The sequence below is a fragment of the Onychostoma macrolepis genome, chromosome 19 (assembly GCF_012432095.1).
Source record: "Onychostoma macrolepis isolate SWU-2019 chromosome 19, ASM1243209v1, whole genome shotgun sequence".
NCBI lineage: Eukaryota > Metazoa > Chordata > Actinopteri > Cypriniformes > Cyprinidae > Onychostoma > Onychostoma macrolepis.
This window is the reverse complement of record NC_081173.1, coordinates 11,869,466-11,888,897: the sequence shown is the minus strand read 5'-3', so window position 1 is coordinate 11,888,897 and position 19,432 is coordinate 11,869,466. Positions and strand designations below refer to the sequence as shown.

At 36.5% G+C, this 19,432-nt stretch overlaps 1 protein-coding gene and 1 long non-coding RNA gene across 3 annotated transcripts in view; both read right to left on the bottom strand.

The window, feature by feature from the left end:
* Nucleotides 1-1,398: 1,398 nt before the first annotated feature.
* On the bottom strand, nucleotides 1,399-7,132 carry LOC131526161 (uncharacterized). The gene is made up of 3 exons (XR_009267390.1): nucleotides 7,069-7,132; nucleotides 6,915-6,968; nucleotides 1,399-2,450 (listed from the first exon to the last, which is right to left on the bottom strand). It is a non-coding gene; the product is annotated as an uncharacterized LOC131526161 (long non-coding RNA).
* Nucleotides 7,133-15,675: 8,543 nt separating this feature from the next.
* triqk (triple QxxK/R motif containing) overlaps nucleotides 15,676-19,432 on the bottom strand; it is a 28,701-nt gene continuing 24,944 nt past the window's right edge. The window contains exon 4 of one of the 2 annotated variants that reach the window (XM_058752752.1): nucleotides 15,676-17,572. In XM_058752752.1, the coding sequence (XP_058608735.1) occupies nucleotides 17,465-17,572 (108 nt within the window). In that variant the 3' untranslated portion in view covers nucleotides 15,676-17,464. The remainder of the gene's footprint in view (nucleotides 17,573-19,432) is intronic. The other variant, XM_058752750.1, reaches the window with a different exon arrangement.

The window sequence follows — 19,432 nt, the reverse complement described above, 5'->3', positions numbered from 1 at the left end:
CAGAAGAAAGAAACTCATACTGGTTTGAAATGACATCAGGGAAATTTTTGGCTGAACTGTCCCTTTAAGCAATTTTATTTACCACATAAAGTAACTAAAACTTGTATCTCAGTCACATCTGGGATAAGTGTTAAACACCTATTCAAACTTTTAATTTTGACTGTTTACTTCTGCAAATTTCATTTTAGTCATAATCTATATTCAATTTGTACCACATGACCCACGTTAATAATATTTCATCCCATCTCAGCCATAAACAAATCAGCACGGATCATCATAATTCTGATAATAAACATAACAGAGCTGATTATATCTCGCTTCCTTCAGATATCATTGCTGCTCATTTAAATCTAAATGTAGCGAGCAGAATGGGCCCATGAGGAGCCATGTGTGCCAGTGTTGGGGCTACATCGCGCCAGCGTTATTGGTCCGGTCTGGTTGTGAGACTATGATTAGGGCCACAGGTGTGCCATTCTCATTCCCATCATTAAGTAGGGGCTTGGCACTGATAGGTGCTCGCTTTGGCCACACAATGGCTGCCGCAGCTGTCAAAACATATTATGTGTGCAGCTTACCCATCTCTACTCTTCAGCTTGTACCATAAAACACGCTGTAATTACTCAACTGGACAACCAGCTCTGCCTCCCTTATGAGAACCATGTCAAGACACACACCTGAGAGACACTGTCTCTGCTGGGAGAGGAAAAAACACGTCAACAGTTGGCCATTTTCTCATGTTCTGCGTTCCTCAGTGTAAATAATGAAGGAGAGAGAAGCTGTCTTGGTGCAGTCTTGATGCAGGGAAGACTGGGGCAATTGTTGTCATATGTAGGCTACTATATGCCAGTTTTTTTTTTTTTTTTTTTGAGGCAAAAGTCTAATTACACAAATGCATTTTTCTTTCTTGCAGTGATTCTGTATGTTAGTTTCAAACCAGTTCAAAACCTGCTTACATTAAAATATCTTTGTAAACTAAATGTTCAAATCTTCAACAGCTTTTTTTGTAGTTGACTTCAATGTACACATACTTTTTTTGTTTTTGAAAGAAGTTTCTAATGCTCACCAAAGCTGCATTTATTTTATAAAAATACAGTTTATTACAATTTAAAATATAAGTTTTCCATTTTTATATATCTTAAATTGTAATTTATTCCTGTGATGGCAAAGCTGCTTTTTTAGCATCATTACACCAGTCTTCAGCATCACGTGATCTTTCAGAAATTCCTATAATATGCTAATTTATTGCTCAAGAAGCATTTCTTATTACCAGTGTTTTTAATATTCGGTTTTTTCACCTTTTTTAGTGTTTTTTGTTTGAATAGAAAGTTTCAAAAGAACAGCATTTATTAAAAATATACTTTTTGTAACATTATAAATGTCTTACCCACTACTTATTACTGTCACTTTTGATCAGTTTAATCCAATAAATAGATTCCAAACTTGTGAATGGTTGCATAGGACTAAAAACTGTTGAAAAAAAACATGAGATGTGGCAAAAAAGTGGCAAGTGTACCTCAAGTTGTGTGTTTTGTCAGGGGTATTTGAGAGTCAAATGGCAAAACATAAATACTGCTTTTTCGAATGGCAGTTTGAGACACCTGTGCAAACTGTCAACATACATGTAAGGTTTTGTGGAGTTCATGCAGCTTGAGTGTCGCTGTCATTAAAACAAAAGGGGAAAATCTTTATGAGACATTCAGAAATTCATGTTCACTTTTCAGTTGTACATTTCATTCAATTATTTATGCTGATAATACAATTTGCAATGAAAAAAAAGTATCAAATGATTTAAATGTAAAACAGAAGCCTTTTTACTAGTGATCTCAGATCCCCAACTGAACAAACTGAAAATAAAACTATAATGCAAGTCCTGGGACAGACTGAATAAAGTCTTGATGTTTCCCCATTCGGCTCTGATCAGACCTGAGTTAGCTTCACATGGGATCTCATGAATAGTCTCTGTTGTGTTCATTCTCCCACAATCTGTCCCACTATAATATCACAATGCACTAAACATCTAGAATGACCATTGAAAAGAAAAAGCAAAGAAATCAGAGGATGAAAGACATCCCTTCATAATTTGAGCCATTCTTTGAGAGAATATCTCTCGTGTTGACCCCTACTGACCCACAGGCCATGCTGGGGTCCCTCATTGGTCTGGTTGTAGGGAGGGATGGCGGCATCTGTGTGGAAGAGTGGCGGTTGGTCTCTCCTGCCCTTGGGGGACAGCGGTGGACCTCAGAGAGAGAAGAGCGGCAGAGGACGTGTTTAGCGCCTTTAATTGCATACTCCACCCTGTGCCCTTGTTACGGGGCAGTGCCCCTGCTTTCATGCTGAGGGCAGTTCTCATGGCCCCTGCTCGTTTCCCATCTCTCCCCAGGGGCCCCACACAGACCTCACTGTTCACTGCAGACAGGAGACCCTCAGCCAGGTGAAATAAAGACGGCTGGCTTCAGGCAAAAAGAGCGAGGGAGGAGAAAAGGGCTGGTTTATGCAGTGGTATATGTTTGTACATAGATGTAGGTTTCACAGTGAGATTGATAGCTCTCTACTTTCATGGCATCTCTGCTCATCTTTTGCCAGACTGAAGCCATTGATATTACAGGCCTTTTGTAATTTATCACTGATGATTCATTCTAAAACATCTGTTAGACACAAACTTTACTTAAGGACTTAGTGAAACTTAAAGGATTAGTTCACTTCCACAATAAAACATTGTCCCCCCATGTCATCCAAGATATTCATGTCTTACTGTCTTCAGTCGAAAAGAAATTTCATTCAATTTTGAGGAAAACATTCCAGGATTTTTATCTATATAGTGGACTTTAATGGTGGCCAAAGGGTTGAAGGTTAAAATTGCAGTTTCAGGCCCTACACGATCCCAGCCGAGGAATAAGCGTCTTATCTAGCAAACCGATCAGTCATTTTCTAAGAAAAATACAAATTTATATAATTTTATATACAGCACCTCCACAACCAACATTGACAATCAAAAAATAAATAAGTGTATATACAATATACAGTATATACAGTCAGGTCCATATATATTTGGAAACTGACACGATTTTTATTATTTTAGCTGATCAAAACATATTCAGGTTAGTTATATAATGAATATGGGCTTAAAGTGCACACTCTGAACTTTAATGTGTGGGTATTCTCATCACAATTGGAGGAAATGTTAAGGAATTACAGCTCTTTAATATGTACCTCCCCCCTTTTTCAAGGGACCATAAGTAATTGGACAGTTGACTCAAAAGCCATTTCATGAACAGATGCAGGCTATTCCTTCGTTATTTCTACATCAGTTAAGCAGGTAAAAGTTCTGGAGTTGATTCTAAGTGTGCCATTTGCATTTGGAAGCTGTTGCTGTGAACCTACATCATGTGCTCAAAGGAGCTCTCCATACAAGTGAAACAGACAATTGTTAGGCTTCAAAAAGAAAACAAATCAATTAGGAGTTGCCAAATCAACAGTTCTGAGAAAAAAAGAACGCACTGGTGAGCTCAGCAACATAAAAAGGCCTGGACGTCCACGGAGGACAACAGTGGTGGATGATCAGAGGATCCTCTCTATGGTAAAGAAAAACCCTTTCACAACATCCAGCTAAGAGGAGAACACTCTCCAGGAGGTAGGTGTGTGTCACTGTGAAAGTCTACTATCAAGAGAAGACTTCACGAGAGCAAACACAGAGGGTTCACCACAAGGTGCAAACAAGGCTACATTAGACTTTGCCAAAAAACATCTAAAGAAGCCAGACCACTTCTGGAAAAGTATTCTTTGGACAGCTGAAATTAAGATCAACCTGTACCAGAATGAAAGGTTGAAAAAAGTATTGAGAAGGCTCGGAACAGCTCATGATCCAAAACATACAACCCCAAATCAGTATAAGATGGGACAGTATGGAAAACGCAAATAAAAAAAGAAAGTAGTGATTTCTAAATTTACTTTGACTTGTATTTCATTGCAGACAATATGAACACAAAATATTTCATGTTTTGTTTGGTCAACTTCATGTCATTTGTAAATATACATCCTTTCCTGTCATTCAGACCTGCAACACATTCCAAAAAAAGTTGGGACAGTAAAGCATTTACCACTTTGTAATGTTACCATTCCTTTTCACAACACTTAAAAAGACGTTTAGGGACTGAAGACACCAAGTTATGAAGTGTTTCAGGTGTAATTTTGTCCCATTCTTCCTGCAAACAAGTCTTAAGGTGGGCAAGTCTTGTAGGTGAAATATCCAAATCTCTTCCTATCTTTCTTTGAGGAACATGGTTTTTAAACATTTAGATCATTTTATCACGTATTTGTTGGCAAACTGGCGATTCTCGGCCCATCTTTGCTCCTAAAGGACTAGACCTTTCTTGGATGCTGCTTTTGTACCAAATCATAGTAACAATCACCTGTTGACATCACCTGTTTCAAATCACATCATTATTTAACCAATTTACCTCATTACTAGCCCTAAATTGCTCCTGTCCCAACTTTTTCTGATTTGGGGTTGTACATCATCCGTGAAACATGGTGGAGCAGTGTGATGCATGAGCTGCATGGCTTCCAGTGGCACTGGGTTACTGCTGTTTAAGTGAAGCAGAAGCAGCCGGATGAATTCTGAAGTGTACAGGTATATACTGTCTGCCCAGATTCAGGCAAATGCAGCAAAGTTGATTGGGCAGCTCTTTATAGTACAAATGGACCAGTGGCGTGCACAAGGGGGGCGGGGGGGCTCGAGCCCCTGCCCCTTTGAGGTCCGACGGTAAAGTGCCCTTGCTGTCCGGTGCCCCTATTCTGCGATTTCTGCCGAGAGTAGGGGTGTTCCATATGACGAGTTTTGATCGTGGACTATAAAAATGTCTCCACGATTTGCTTTTTTGAAGAAATATCGTAGTATGGTACTTCAGCGCGCATTCTATCAGCTGCAGTTCTGGCGCCGCCGTCTCTATATACTGTACAACGCCACATACATTCACATCAGTGTTAACTCAGCGGTAGAGTTACTCTCACGGGACACTGCACTTATTCGCAGTCACCAAAAGTACATTATCTGCATCTGCTTCAAAGACTTACTGGTTAAACGTTTCACTCCTGTTCTGTTCTGACGAGCGCCTTTTCTGAGCACATACACCCAAAGCGCGTGCTCTAAAAAGCCCATCAAACAGCGCCTGATTACTGAACTAAGTTATGTTTTGTGCTAATACTGTCAAAACACACAAGGTTTATGTATAGACTCAGTTGGTTATGTCTAAAATGAAGGTAAACAGCTGAGAGAAACGCATGTGTGCCTGTATATTAGATGCGTGCAGGTCTTAAAGGGACAGTAGCCTACATGCTGCCGACTGTATTTAAAGGGATAGTTTACCCTAAAATTGTAATTCTGTCATTATTTACTCACTCACATGTTGTCCCAAACCTGTATTAATTTCTTTGTTGTGCTGAACACAAAATAAGATATTCTGAAGAATGTGGGTAACCAAACAGTTGCTGGTTCACATTGACTTTAACAGTAGGAAAAAAAAAATACTATGGAAGTCACTGTAGACCAGCAACTGTTTGGTTTTCCACATTCTTCAAAATAGCATTTAGTTTCAGCAGAAGAAACTCGTTTAGGTTTAAAACAAATTTTGAGTGAGTAAATGAAGGTATAAAAATCAAACACTAGCCTATTTTAATTTTGGGGTGAATTATTCCTTTAATGTTAATAAAACACAAAGAGAACAATCACTCACTACTCTTGACTGAAAAACTTTAATACAGTTGCTTTAATAGGAATCAATCTATATAGTGTTTTATTTTTATATTTGTTCATTCAATTTCTTGAATGCTCCTGCTAAATACACCTATCGTAGACTACCTGAAAATAAAACACTGTTTATTTTATTTGTATATTATGTGTATTTGTAATGTGTATCTTTGCTCTCATTTTTTAATAACAAAGATAAAATAATGACAACAATTTTTATCTTCACCCACTTTGGCCTAAATATCCGCCATACTTTTTAATATTTTGTTACCTTGAAAGGCTTTGTCTTTATAATAGGGAAATCAGTTTGGCTGTAATGTTCAAACAGCTTGCAAAATAGAAAATCCAACATGACAAAGAATTGTGATAATACTGTGAATCATGATATTTCTAAAACAATTGTGATATTTTTGCCATATCGCCCACCCCTACCTGAGAGGGACCAACCCAGTCTCTGGTGATGCCCACGATTTCCAGACTTAAGGTAGTCATTGCAAGGATTCTCAACAAAATATTAAAAATTAACATTTTATTTACGATTATATTTATCTGTCCAATTACATTTAAACCCCTGAAAATGGGGGAACTGTATAAAAATGGTTGTAATTCCTAAGCTTTTAATGTTATATTTTGTTATATTAAAGCTTAAAGTCTGCACTTCAATTTCACATTGATTGTTTCATTTTAATTGTATTATGATGGCATACAGAGCCAAAATTATGAAAATTGTCAGTGCCCAAATATATATGGACCTGACTGTGTGTGTGTGTGTGTGTGTGTATAGTTCAATTAACATCCACTGATATTTTGTCAGTATGTTGTATAGTTTAGCTTTGATCAGAATTCACCATTCACAAAAATATTCTAAATTAAGACTGTTTTGTTTTACATTTGCAAATAGTAAAAATAAATGGTAAATGAATGTTGCTATAAGACTTTTTGTTTACATATTTTATACTGATGTTAAAGGTGCAATAGGTGATTGTCTTCAGTAACATTTTATGTTATGCCGGTTGAAAGTCTCTTCACATCCCGATAGCAATCATTAAGTTAAAGTGGTCTAAATGTATTTATCTGTATTAATATATTCTGTGGAAGGGGTAGGACCAAGAAATGTTCGTCCAATCGAAACACTCGGACTGTCAACATACAGTATGTATTTGCATACCTCTGAGCACCCTGTTCGCGCAGACAGGATACGTCATCAGCACGTTCACGCATGCTGTGCAGACAGAGCAAGAATGGCAGACAAACATCAACAACCCAATCTTCCTTCCTGGTATTGTAGTACTTTTACTAACTGTGCTATAAAGTTTTCTCACCAGTGAATGACACTTGATGTAGCCCAGTGGTTTCCAAGTCCAGTCCTCGCACCCCCCGCTTTGCATATTTTGCATGTCTCGCTTAGTTAACACACCTGAATCAGATAACCAGCTCGTTAGAAGAGAGCTCCGTGCATGAACTGTGTTCCGATTGACATGCTCCCTACACAGTGTTCATTGCTCCCTACTCCCTGAGCAGGGAAAATCCGTTGAAGTTTATTTCACTCCGGAACATTCACTCACGGATTTGCGCTGCGCAGCGTCTTCACACACAGACGAAACTTACTAGACAAGTGTAAAGTGTGACATAATATACTGTACCTCTGTAAGTAAGTACAATTTAGATTCACTTTAATGCCCTTGGTATGGAACATATACCCTCGCTTTGAACTGGACAGCGATTGCAGGGAGGGTGGTGCTATCAGGCTAAAGTTAGCATTTTCCCCAAGATCTCCTACTGCACCTTTAATTCACATGGATTGTCACATTTAATAAAAAAATTCAATAAATAAATAAAAATGGTAAAAACCCATGTGACCCCCAGCACCAGTCTCCCAATAAACTGACATTCAAGTCACATTTAAAAGAAATATTAATATTTCATGTAATTTTGCTTTCTTAAGGAAAATGATCTTATTTCAAGAATGGTGATATGTTTGTACTTAACTGGATAATAAGAATATCATACTGATTAATAACAGATTTGTAGCAGTGTGACTCATTGATGAATTGTGTTTTGAGTACCTTATTATTTAATGGAGTGTAAATGTACACTGAAAACCAGTGAAAATGTTCCACTGCAGTAAGACAAAATCCACTCATATTAAATATGCATTCTCTAAATATGCCGTCTTAATCTTATGTAGTGTTGATTTATCTTGTTTCAAGATTTTAGATATTTTAACTGGAAAATAAGATAAAAATATTACTCTATGGGATTTTTTTTTCATATTTCATAATGGCAATTCTAGTTTTTACAGTCTAATGTGAAATATGCCTTCTGATATACAATCAAAGCATTCCTGAAAGCCTTTATCTCTCCCCAGTCTTTGCACCTGTGGCTCTGGGATATTTTTCTGTACAATTTAATTCTGTAATACTCACTGGCTGTTGCTTATCAAGTGGAGGGCTGGATGTTGTGTGTGTGTGTGTACATGTGTGGTTCCTGGTCTGGACAGGAACTGGCAATGCGCCACGCTCTGACAGCCAGCCGGACCAGGTGCGCAGAGCCCAGGTGTGTTTCTATGAATAACACAATGAGCCAGTGCAAACAGAGAGAGAGAGAGAGAGAGAGAAAGAGAGAGAGAGAGAGAGGGAAAGATAGCATGCAAATAGACAATACGAAGTGTCATAGCTCACCTGTTGAACACCTGCGATGTGCTGTCCAAAACACACACATATTGCAAAAATGGATTCTAAACTGCTTAATATTTATTTGTCTCTGTTTACCTTCCTTTTCCCGGTTATGGATGAATGCAGCAGCACTCTTAAACAAACTCATCATTCACATGAATCAGATTTCCCTGTGTCCTTTCCCTTACACATTCTATTTGGGTTGCTCTGCTCTGATATTAAAAGCACATCTGGGATTAGGGATCCAATCAGGCTGTGTGATAGGCTCAGAAATCCTTTAAGTCTGGCATTACCACACACCTCACAAAACACAGAGGTGTTCTAATCCACACAGCCGCCGATCCTGCTAATGCATGCACATCAGTCTCACATGCGCCGTGGCTTTGCTGTCTCATCGCCCGCGTTCTGTTCCCTACAAAAACATGATGGCCTCCAGGTGGCCTTAATATGCAAATCTAATATTACTTCAATAATCATTGTGAATGTTGATGTCTGATATTGTATTCTTGTATCTGAGGCCACATATCATTCAGTTGTACTACACTGTAACAAAGTATACCACTAAAAATGTGCTTCATGGGGTAAAAAAACAAAAAACTTTATCTTTGTAACCATACAGTATAACACAATATAATCTTTCATAAGTTTTTGCCTTTTTTATGCACTGGTCAGTTTTGAGATTTGGCTTTTCACAAATGAAAAGAATACATCCAAATTACACTTTTAAAGGGATAGTTCCCAAAATTAAATATTTTTCCCCCCGCTATGGAAGTCAATGGCTACAACTGTTTGGTTACCAACATTCTTCAAAATATCTTATTTTATGTTTAACTGAAGAAAAAAGCTCATGCAGGTTTGGACCAACATGAGGACGTAAATGATGCCAGAGTTGAACCATCCCTTTAAGTGTTTATTTTACTGAACTTTATCTATTTGCATTTGTAGATTCTTTTTTAAAATTTGTTTTCTCCTTACAGAAATCTCCACTTCAGCAGCACATCAATTGATTGTTTTATTATCTAAATTGTGAAGATTTTTTACAGAGGGGTTTGTTCATATATCATTTGCCTGGTTTTATACAACATTTTATCCCTAAAAACATGGTGATTTATTTATTTATGGGCTGTTGACAGCATTTTCTGATTTAAGAATGAATTAAAACGTATCTAAAATCTTTGAAAAAATGTCAACAAAATGAAGCTAGGATTTTGAACCTGGCTTTATCTATTGTTCAGATTTATGTTCTGGAAATGCAAATTAGTGCATATTTAATTAGACACTGTCTCATTTGCATATTTAAACATAACATTTCAGAAAACTTGCAATACAAAAAAAGTATTTTTTTTTAATATTACTAAGTCTTTACTATGATTAATCAACTGGGGAAAGTAGTTGTGTGTGTGTGTGTGTGTGTGTGTATATATATATATATAGGCCTAAATAATTATATATATATATATATATATATATAATATAATATAAAAATATAAAAATCAACCAACACAAATACAAAAGTAGGTCAAGAAAAATGTCTCTTAATATGAAAATAAAATTAATAGTAAAAAATAAAATGAAAATAATAGTATAAAAATATGCATTGATTTTATAATTTAAATTGCATTCACGTCAACGTATTGACACCAAAATCCCATAATAATTATAAATAACAAATTTTAAGTCTTGGAACTGAACCGTTACTTCAAGATAACACATTTGTCCTGCAGAGTTTATGTATAATATATTGTTGAAATATGCACAAATATAGATCTGATTTGCTCTGTAAGTGACAGATATAAAGGATATAAAGCTCTTAGTATTGTGCATCAGACCACTGAAAAATCTGGAAATGCAATTGTATAATCATCCCTAATTGTGTATATGATGCACAGACTCTTTGAAATGCAAATACGCTGCAGGTAGCATGAAAGCATTACACTAAATAATTCTTCGGTGGAAAAAAAAATGCACGTGTGGGAGAAGAAAGCAAAAATAACGAGGGACAGGTGGAGAAAAATAGAGATGGGAAAAGAACGTTGTAAGAAAGACAGAGAGAAATGAGAAGGTAGGTGTTCCCTGTGTGGGATTAGAGGCTGTGTATGATGTGGATCATGAACTCCGGGGCTGCCAGCGCACCCTTAATGACTGAGTGGGATACTGTTACTCACACATATTGGGGATGTGTTATAAGGGCTGCCAGGCCCACCTGTCACAAAGGAATATGAAGGAAGGGTAAAAGAGGAGAGGGGAGACGAGGGCAATAGTAAGAGGGAGGAAAAACTATACAGAGAGGAAGAGAGAGAGTAAATGAGCCTCTCCTGAGAGTGACCCTCCTCTCGTCTCTCGCCTGTCTGTCAGTGCTGCAGGTGTCTGCGCAGTCAGTGAGAACGAGTGTGTGCTTCACTGGAGCATGCAGCTAGACCAGGAAGTGCTCTGAATACTCAACACACACACAAATAAATACATACACAGGAAGCACTGAGAGGAGAGAGGATATACAAAAAAGCTGACCTGCTCCGAATGCTTAAAATCCTTATTCTGTTGCCCTGTGTGTCACAGGTTGTGCATGGCATTGTTCTGGATGGTCCTGTCTTTTCATCTTCCTTTTGTGGCTTTTAGTCCGTGTCTGTAAGCTTTGAGGCCATCTATTTACAAATGTACTCCTACATTTAGCAAAATTAGCTTTTAGCAGATTTTAGCAGCTGCACACAGTTTATCTTCTAGGAAAACAGACCAAATCATTGATGACTCATCCTGCACCACACAGATTTTTGTCCAATCAAATGCTTTAAAATGGTAATGTCCCTCCCCCAATACCAGAGGACACACCCATATCAAGTGATTAAATGGGTATTTAATGGAAATAGTATATTATATAAAATACATTGCAATTTATTTTATAATTTATAATATTTTATATTTAAAATATTAATTTGTTAATAAATTAATGTAATAGTGAATTATTTTTTAAAATACACTACCATTCAAAAGTTTTTTTTGTTTTTTTTTGGAGTATGTACGTACGTACCTACCTACCTACCCTTTTATTTAGCAAGAAGGCATTAAAAACTGTTATTTAGCTGTTATAAGCTGTTATTTAAAAATTTTTATTCATATAAGAATCCTGAAAAAGTATCATGTTTTCTACAAAATATTTTGCAGCACTGTTTTCAACACTGATAATAATAAGACATGTTTCTCAAGCAGGAAATCAGCATATTAGAATGATTTCAGAAGGATCATGCGACACTGAATACTGGAGTAATGATGCTGTAAATTTCAGTTTTGCCATCACAGGAATAAATTATATTTTAAAACATATCAGTATAAAAAAATTAATTATAAATTATAATAATATTTCACAATATTACTAGGTTTCAAAAAAATTATAAAAAAATTGTTTTAATGAACATAAGGGGCTTCTTTCAAAAGAATAAAAAATAAATAAAATAATAATAATAAAAATCTTAATGTAGTGTACTCTGTATTTGTAGCTCACTGTATGCTTGCATTAAAAAGAGCATCATGCAAGTCTCCTTTCACAGAAGGGGAAAAAATGAGGGTGAGGAAACAATGACAGAATTTTTAATTTAAGACAACACACAAAATGTTGCTTATTGTTAATTATTGAGAATATAATGCAGCATAGTACAGAGCATGATGAAGTTCATCTAAAGTTAAACAGAACAGCCTGGAGTAAAGGTTTTAAATGAAGAAATGCTCCTATAGCCAAGTAGTGCAGACACTTGCATAAATCATCAATTTAAGTGCAGCATTGCACAAGTCTGAGCTGTTAATTTCAGAGGCTTAACTCTTAACACTTACTGAAAGCAAAAAGCACATTGAGAAATGCAGTTACATTAAAAAGCCAGAGGCAGCTGACGATGGACTGGTTGCAGGTCTAGCAAGACTGAACACTTCTATTCCACGCTACTTCTGGACTATGATTATGATTCATCACAGAAGCAACAGCATTTTTTGTCTAAGGGAAATGCGTGTATGTGTGTGGGAAGCTCTCTCAGCTTTAGCAAGCAGGAGGTGGACCTGAGCCGAAGTAATTACTCCATCTGACATACTTCACAAGACTAATGAGACAATCTCAGGCCACCGCAACCAGTCCATTTGTCACCCAAAGCTACAGCACCACAGAACGCAAACTCCTGGCAGTGCTGCTGAGGTCACGGTAAACGCCGCCTCGGTAGCACCTGATTAATTCCCATGTAAAGGCATGGAAATAAAATTCAATTGATCATTTCCAATTAGCCGAGATCTCTGGGATGACAAGGCTGCCGAGGTCGTAGAACCTTTTGTAGAGCATGTTAATTACAGCGAACCATGTAAGGACTTCTTAAGATCTTATAACGGGCAGCGTGTCAGAAATCAATACGAATGTTGCAGGAAATGTACCATAGATCAATGAGAGCAGTCAGCTAGCAGTCCCTCCTTAGGAATGAAGGTAACAACAAAGACAGCCACGAGATGAAGAGCCAAGGTCAGAGAGCTAAACTATGAAAGTGCTGGATGTGAAAAGGTTCAATAAACTCTGGTAAGGAAAAGTAAAATTCAGTAATATGACAATGGGGGGAAAAAATCATACTCAAAATGCATCACGCCATGGATTTATGTCATTACTGCTATCAAATGACTTCAGAAGAATAAAGCACTTGAGTCTTACGGACGAGGTTTATGATGCTCTGTGTGTGTTTTTCTTAGATGTTTAATCATATACATATATTATTCTATAAATTATACACATATAAAATATTATTTTGTGGAAAAATATTATGTGCACATTTTTTCACAAATATACATATATATATACACATATGCATATACATACACATACACACACACATATATATATATATATACATACAGTGAAATAACTATGCATGTTAGAATTTTAATTTTAATGGCACTATTGTGCCAGAATGCTCATCAAACTGAAAGATATTTAAGACGCAACGTTGATGCTTAAGATGATAGCAGCATATTCATAAATACATACAGCCGCTACAGTAGCTGTAGAGATAATTACGGATGCAGTGCCATTTTCCAGAGCTACATTCGGCTTCCACTGTTTGCCCACTACTGGCCACCTGTTGCTGCTAATGAGTGTAGTGGGGTGTGAATGTGAACAGCTCCCAGCTGTAGCCCAGGGTTCATGAACTAACACAGTGATACTGGATATAATTGACATTGGTGGCATTGGGCATGGTTAGGCCGGGCTCCTACAGTTTAACTGCCATTGACTTAATGACCGAGGCAGAGGGGCGCTCACACCGCTAACCCGAGAGCATGTGGCCTCTCGGGAGGGTTTCTACAGCCAGGGCAACCATGGCAACAGCTGAGCCTTACCTGCTAACTTACGCAAACATTGCCCGCACACACCCACGTACAAACACAAAAAACCCAGCCCCAGAGGTTAACAAAGCACAGTGATATGGAAGGAACGAGAGGACTTCTTTATAAGCCAAGTTTGCAGCTAATCTCTGACAAAAAGCCCCAGAATGCAACCTAGTATGTCCACAAGTGACTCAGTTCAGTGTGCAAGTTGGTGTGCGACCAGCCATAAGGTGTGTGCAATGTCGTGACAAGTGAGAAAATCAGGGAAATCAAGGAAAGCATATATGCAAACAGCATTCATACACTGTAAAAAATTTTTTAAAAGAAGCGTGATTTTAACAGCAAAAGACTGTAAAAATGCTACAGTAAAAACCTGTTAATTGGTTAACAGTTTCCGTACTGTAAATGGTGAATGACTAAGTATAGTTAATGCAATTTTACAGTAAAATACTGTGAAAATGACCATTTTTGGAAGTGAAAAAGAACAAGTCATTGTATAATTTACAGCAAAAACAGTAAATTGACATTCCAAGAATTCCCTGCATGACACTTCACATTTGATGCCATTTCATTAAAACAGCTATGTTTCTTCTCATTATATAACTATGTTTTTTTCTTATCAGTTGTGTAAATTAATGTTTTATCTTACGTGTTACTATAATGGTGTTTAGTATTTCTGTGAATGACACTGTGCAACTATATGTGACCCTGGACCACAAAACCAGTCTTAAGTGTCAATTTAACATCATCTGAAAGCTGAATAAATAAGTTTTCCATTGATGTATGGTTTGTTATGATAGGACAATATTTGGCCGAGATACAACTATTTGAAAATCTGGAATCTGAGGGTGCAAAGAAAATCAAAATATTGAGAAAATCGCCTTTAAAGTTGTCCAAATGAAGTTCTTAGCAATGCATATCACTAATCAAAAATTAAGTTTTGATATATTTACGGTAAGAAATATACAAAATATCTTCATGGAACATGATCTTTATGATATATCCTAAATATCCTAATGATTTTTGGCATAAAAGGAAAGTGATAATTTTGACCCATACAATGTATTTTTGGCTATTGCTACAAATATACCCCAGTGACTTAAGACTGGTTTTGTGGTCCAGGGTCACATATTAGTATTTACCTCTCCAACTTCTGGAAAAGCTGTTTGTGATGAGCTTTGGTTCATCATGTGACTTTCTCATCACCACCTGTTATTGGAGGTTATCAGTGTATTACAAAGGTACAAAACATATATTAATACTTCAATAGGTTGGTAAATAAACATTATGTCAGTTAATTAAATATTTTACTGTGAATTGAAATTCAGACATAAAACCTAAAAATGTAACAACAGTAAAGTTCTGGCAACCACAGCTGCCGGTGTTTTACCTTAAATGTCACTGATTTAAAAAATATATATTTTTTATAAAGTGTAACAAGTGAACACTGATGTGTCACTTCACTTCAAAAATAGGGAAATTTACATTGCACACAAACTTTTTTTAATTTAATTAGTCTACTTAATCTAACAATTAACAAACAACTGGACGCAGTTCTTAAATGTGACCCTGGACCACAAAACCAGTCACAAGGGTAAATTTTTTAAACTGAGATTTATACATCATCTGAAAGCTGAATAAATCTATCTATCAATGTTTATTTTTTAAACTAATCAAATATATCAAGCTTAAATATTTATTGTATAATTTGCCATGCTAATTGTAAACCCCTGTATTTAGTGATAATGACTGCTGAGATGACAATAATAAAAATGTTTTAAAAGAAGTTGTGTTTATTTATATTTGTACATAATCATCTTTTAAAGATCCCCCCTACTAAGTGTGCAGTAAACACTGTGTAGGGACTGTGTGAATGTGAACACAGCTTGAGTCTTTCATTTTGTGCACAGGGTGATGTGCTTCGGTCTCGAAGTGGAACGCAACAAGGCACTGAAACAGATACTATTTATATGCTCAACATTGTTATACGATTTCAAAAATGAACACAAGCTTTTATCAATATCAACGTGTTTTGACAATGTTTATTATTTTATCTCAAGTATGATAGAAACAAGAGAAGAAAAACAAGCAAAACAGTCAACAAGGAACACGAGACTCTTTGTTTTGGTTTAGTTCAGTCTCACTATGAAAGAATTTGGAAAGCTCTCGAGTCCAAATCAAAGACAGGCTACAAAAATGTTTTGTTCAATAGGGTATCAATCCTTGAATTAATGATAACAGTCAGACGTCCCAGGAAAATAAGGGTTGAGCAGCAAAGCAGTTGTCCTGAGTTAGGCACATATACCTCATGCAGTGAAAGATAAAACAACTCTCACGGCCTGGAATGAAATAAGTCGTTGCTGTGCGTTTGTACGAGATCCAATGCGCTATACAAAGAGAATGTAAATGAACTTTGAATGTCATCAGCTTCAGCCTTTCATTTCCCACCCTACGACTCTGTCTTACTCCCACGAATGCACACACACAGGCCCAGCAGCGTGTAAAGGAAGCGCTGGATGTCAGAGACCAAGGCAGGGCCATGCGTTTTATCTTCTGAGATGGATCAAAAGATGCACGCTAGCTAAAAGTAACAGCATCTCATGCTGATTGATAATGCTTCAAGTGCTGTTTCTATACGTCTCTAGAGGTCACATACGCACACGCATACAAAAGCGGAGAGAACATCAAGGTCTACGTGGTAATGTTAGGTATCTTCACTGATGCTCTTTTGGCTTTCAATAACCAAAGTTTGCAGTGTTTGATATGCTAACGAGCTGCACGATGACGAGAAACGAGACCGAGAATGTCAGCATTACACACACAAACAAGATCACAGATTGCCTCTGATCTCCAGCATTGATATGTCTAGATCTGTAAGAAGTGTTCGTGGTATGGAATGCAATATACCTTCTTGTCTGCCTCATTTATCTGAAATATTTTCTCCACAGGATGGGGATTTTTTTTCTTCTCTCCAATGGATTATGTAATAAAATTTAAACCAATTTGGTTCAAAATGCATCCATTTGCTAATACGCAATAGTAAGATGGAAATGATTAAAGGGATAGTTCACCAAAAATTTTAAATTTACTCATCATTTACTCACCTTCATGTTTTGTGGAACAAAAATAAGAAGTTTAGAGCTGAGCTGCTCTTTTTCATTCAGTGAAAACAAAGATGGACCAGAAGTTGTCAAACTCCAAAAAGCACCATACAATTTTCCTGAAGCCATGTAATAGATTTGTCACTGATATTTGTTATTCAGTGAAAATCTAGTCTTTGATTATATAAAAACAAAAGCCTCATTTTGTGTTTCATGCAGAGAGCCAAATGCATTTCAAAAGACATGAGAGTGAGTTAAAGATGACATAAGTTTCATTTCTGGGTGAACTTATTCCTTTAAAACTAAAAGATCCAAATGGAAAACAAGCTGGTTCTTAAAATCCCAAAGCTGTGGGACATGTGAAACTTTATTAATAATCAAAAAGGATATCAACACTGCATGGGGGAAAAAATTAAAATAAAAATCTTTAACTTCATGCTTCTATGCAATTTAAGACTCATCTTCTTTCAGCTTCTGCTGGTATAAAAGGGGACAAAGATAGGAAATATGTGATACTATCAAACTGCTGGCACACCATGAGTGGTTCATGGGTTGAGCCACCCAGAATCCTCTGAGATGGCATCTGTGAGAAAAGTCCTTCAGTCCATGTCCACATCCAGATCCAGCTCGGTGCTCAGGTTGAGGTAGAAGAATGCATAGACACCTAGCAGGAAGAGCAAGACAGCCACAATGACCAATATGGTGTCCTGCAATCAGAGAAAAAGAAGAATGGTTTATTCTTTCTGATTCATACATTGCATAAATAACTATTAATAACGATTTAAGGCAGAGCACTAGCATCAAATTATTCATAAAATGGTATACACTCGGATAATGTTTTTAATTCATCTGCCAATGTGGAAACATAACGATTCTGAAAGGTGCAGGTTCATACAAATACAGACACGAAACAAACAAAAAAATAATAATAATTTTACAGTCTGAAGCCATAGAAAAACTTTTTAAAGTTCAATAAAAGAACTTTTTATTTGATAGTTTTTCAGAAAAAAAAAATCAATGCCTCATAAAACCCAGAAACCTTTTGATCTGAAGAACCTATAATCTAACATTAAGAACCTTTTAATCTACAATAGAGCAAAACAAAAGGAAAAAAAATATATTGATCGGATAGCTCTTTGCTGGAGTTTTTATGTTGCATTATTAATATGCATATTAAATACTGCTTTAAAATACCAAAAATTTTGCAGTGCCATTCTCTAGCAGTTTGAGAATGAAACACTCTTTTTTCGTTGCATGATCATAGACACATGACAGATCATAACCAAACACAGATATGTAACTCACACCACAAATGCTCAGCAGAAGTATCAGTATATTTTGGGCTCTTTATCTTTCCTCTCGCTGTGACACAAATAGGGTTTGGCAGACCCAGCAGGCTCAGAGAAAGTTAATCTCCCAGAAATGTCTTTGTTCTAATTAAGAGTTGTTGGGAGCTTAATGCCCGAGCTAAATTGATGATGGCTGAAGGAATGGTATTCAAGCATGAATTAGATTTAAAGTAGTCATTTATTACCTTTTGTGTTAAATTACAATCCTCATCAACCTCGGTTTCATTAAGAGCACTCAAGTATTTAACAAAGCAATTGTTCTTCATCTTGATAACTCGTTATCAAACTTTCTAATCAAAACTTGTGTGGTTGTGGGACTTTTTTGCCTCGTTGGAACATTCAGAAGTTGATGTTTTTTTTCTAGAAATAAAATACAAAAGAAAACTGCAAGTATATACTGAAGAAAGCAGTGAGAACTTTTTCTGCTAAAAAGTTTATACACCTCTTGTAGAATCTCCAAGTTTTTTTCTCTTTAATTTATTTAAAGGAATAGTTCAACCAAAAATTCAAGTTGGCTGAAAGTGTATTCACCCTCAGGCCGTCCAAGATGTAGATGAGTTTGTTTCTTCATTGGAACAGATTTGGATAAATTTAGCATTACATCACTTGCTCAACAATGGATCCTCTGTAGTGAATGGGTGCCGTCAAAATGAGAGTCCAAACAGCTGATAAAAGCATCACAAGTAATCCACACAACTTCAGTGCATCAATTAATGTCTAGTAAAGTGAAAAGCTGCATGTTTATGTGAAACAAATCCATTATTAACACGTTTTAACTTAAACCGCTGTTTCTGGATAAAATACAAGTCCATGATTCATAATAACGCTTCTTCCAGCCCATCTCATCCTCTCACATAACAATCCTCCAACATTTGATCTTTGCATATTTCTCTCCTGATCCAGACAAGATGGCTTTTTCCCCGGAGAAAGCAATATGAAGGATTATGGACTTGTTGAAGTTTGAGGTTTAAAAACGTCCTGATGGATTTGTTTCTGAAAAAAATCAGCTTTTCACTTCATAAGACTTTAATTGATGGACTAGGGTTGTGTGAATTACTTATTACTTATTATTAATTATTGTGATGTTTTTATCAGCTGTTTGGACTTTTATTCTGACGGCACCCATTCACTGCAGAGGATCCATTGGTGAGTAAATGACAATGCTAAATTTCTCTAAATCTGTTCTGATGAAGAAACAATCTCATCTCTTGGATGACC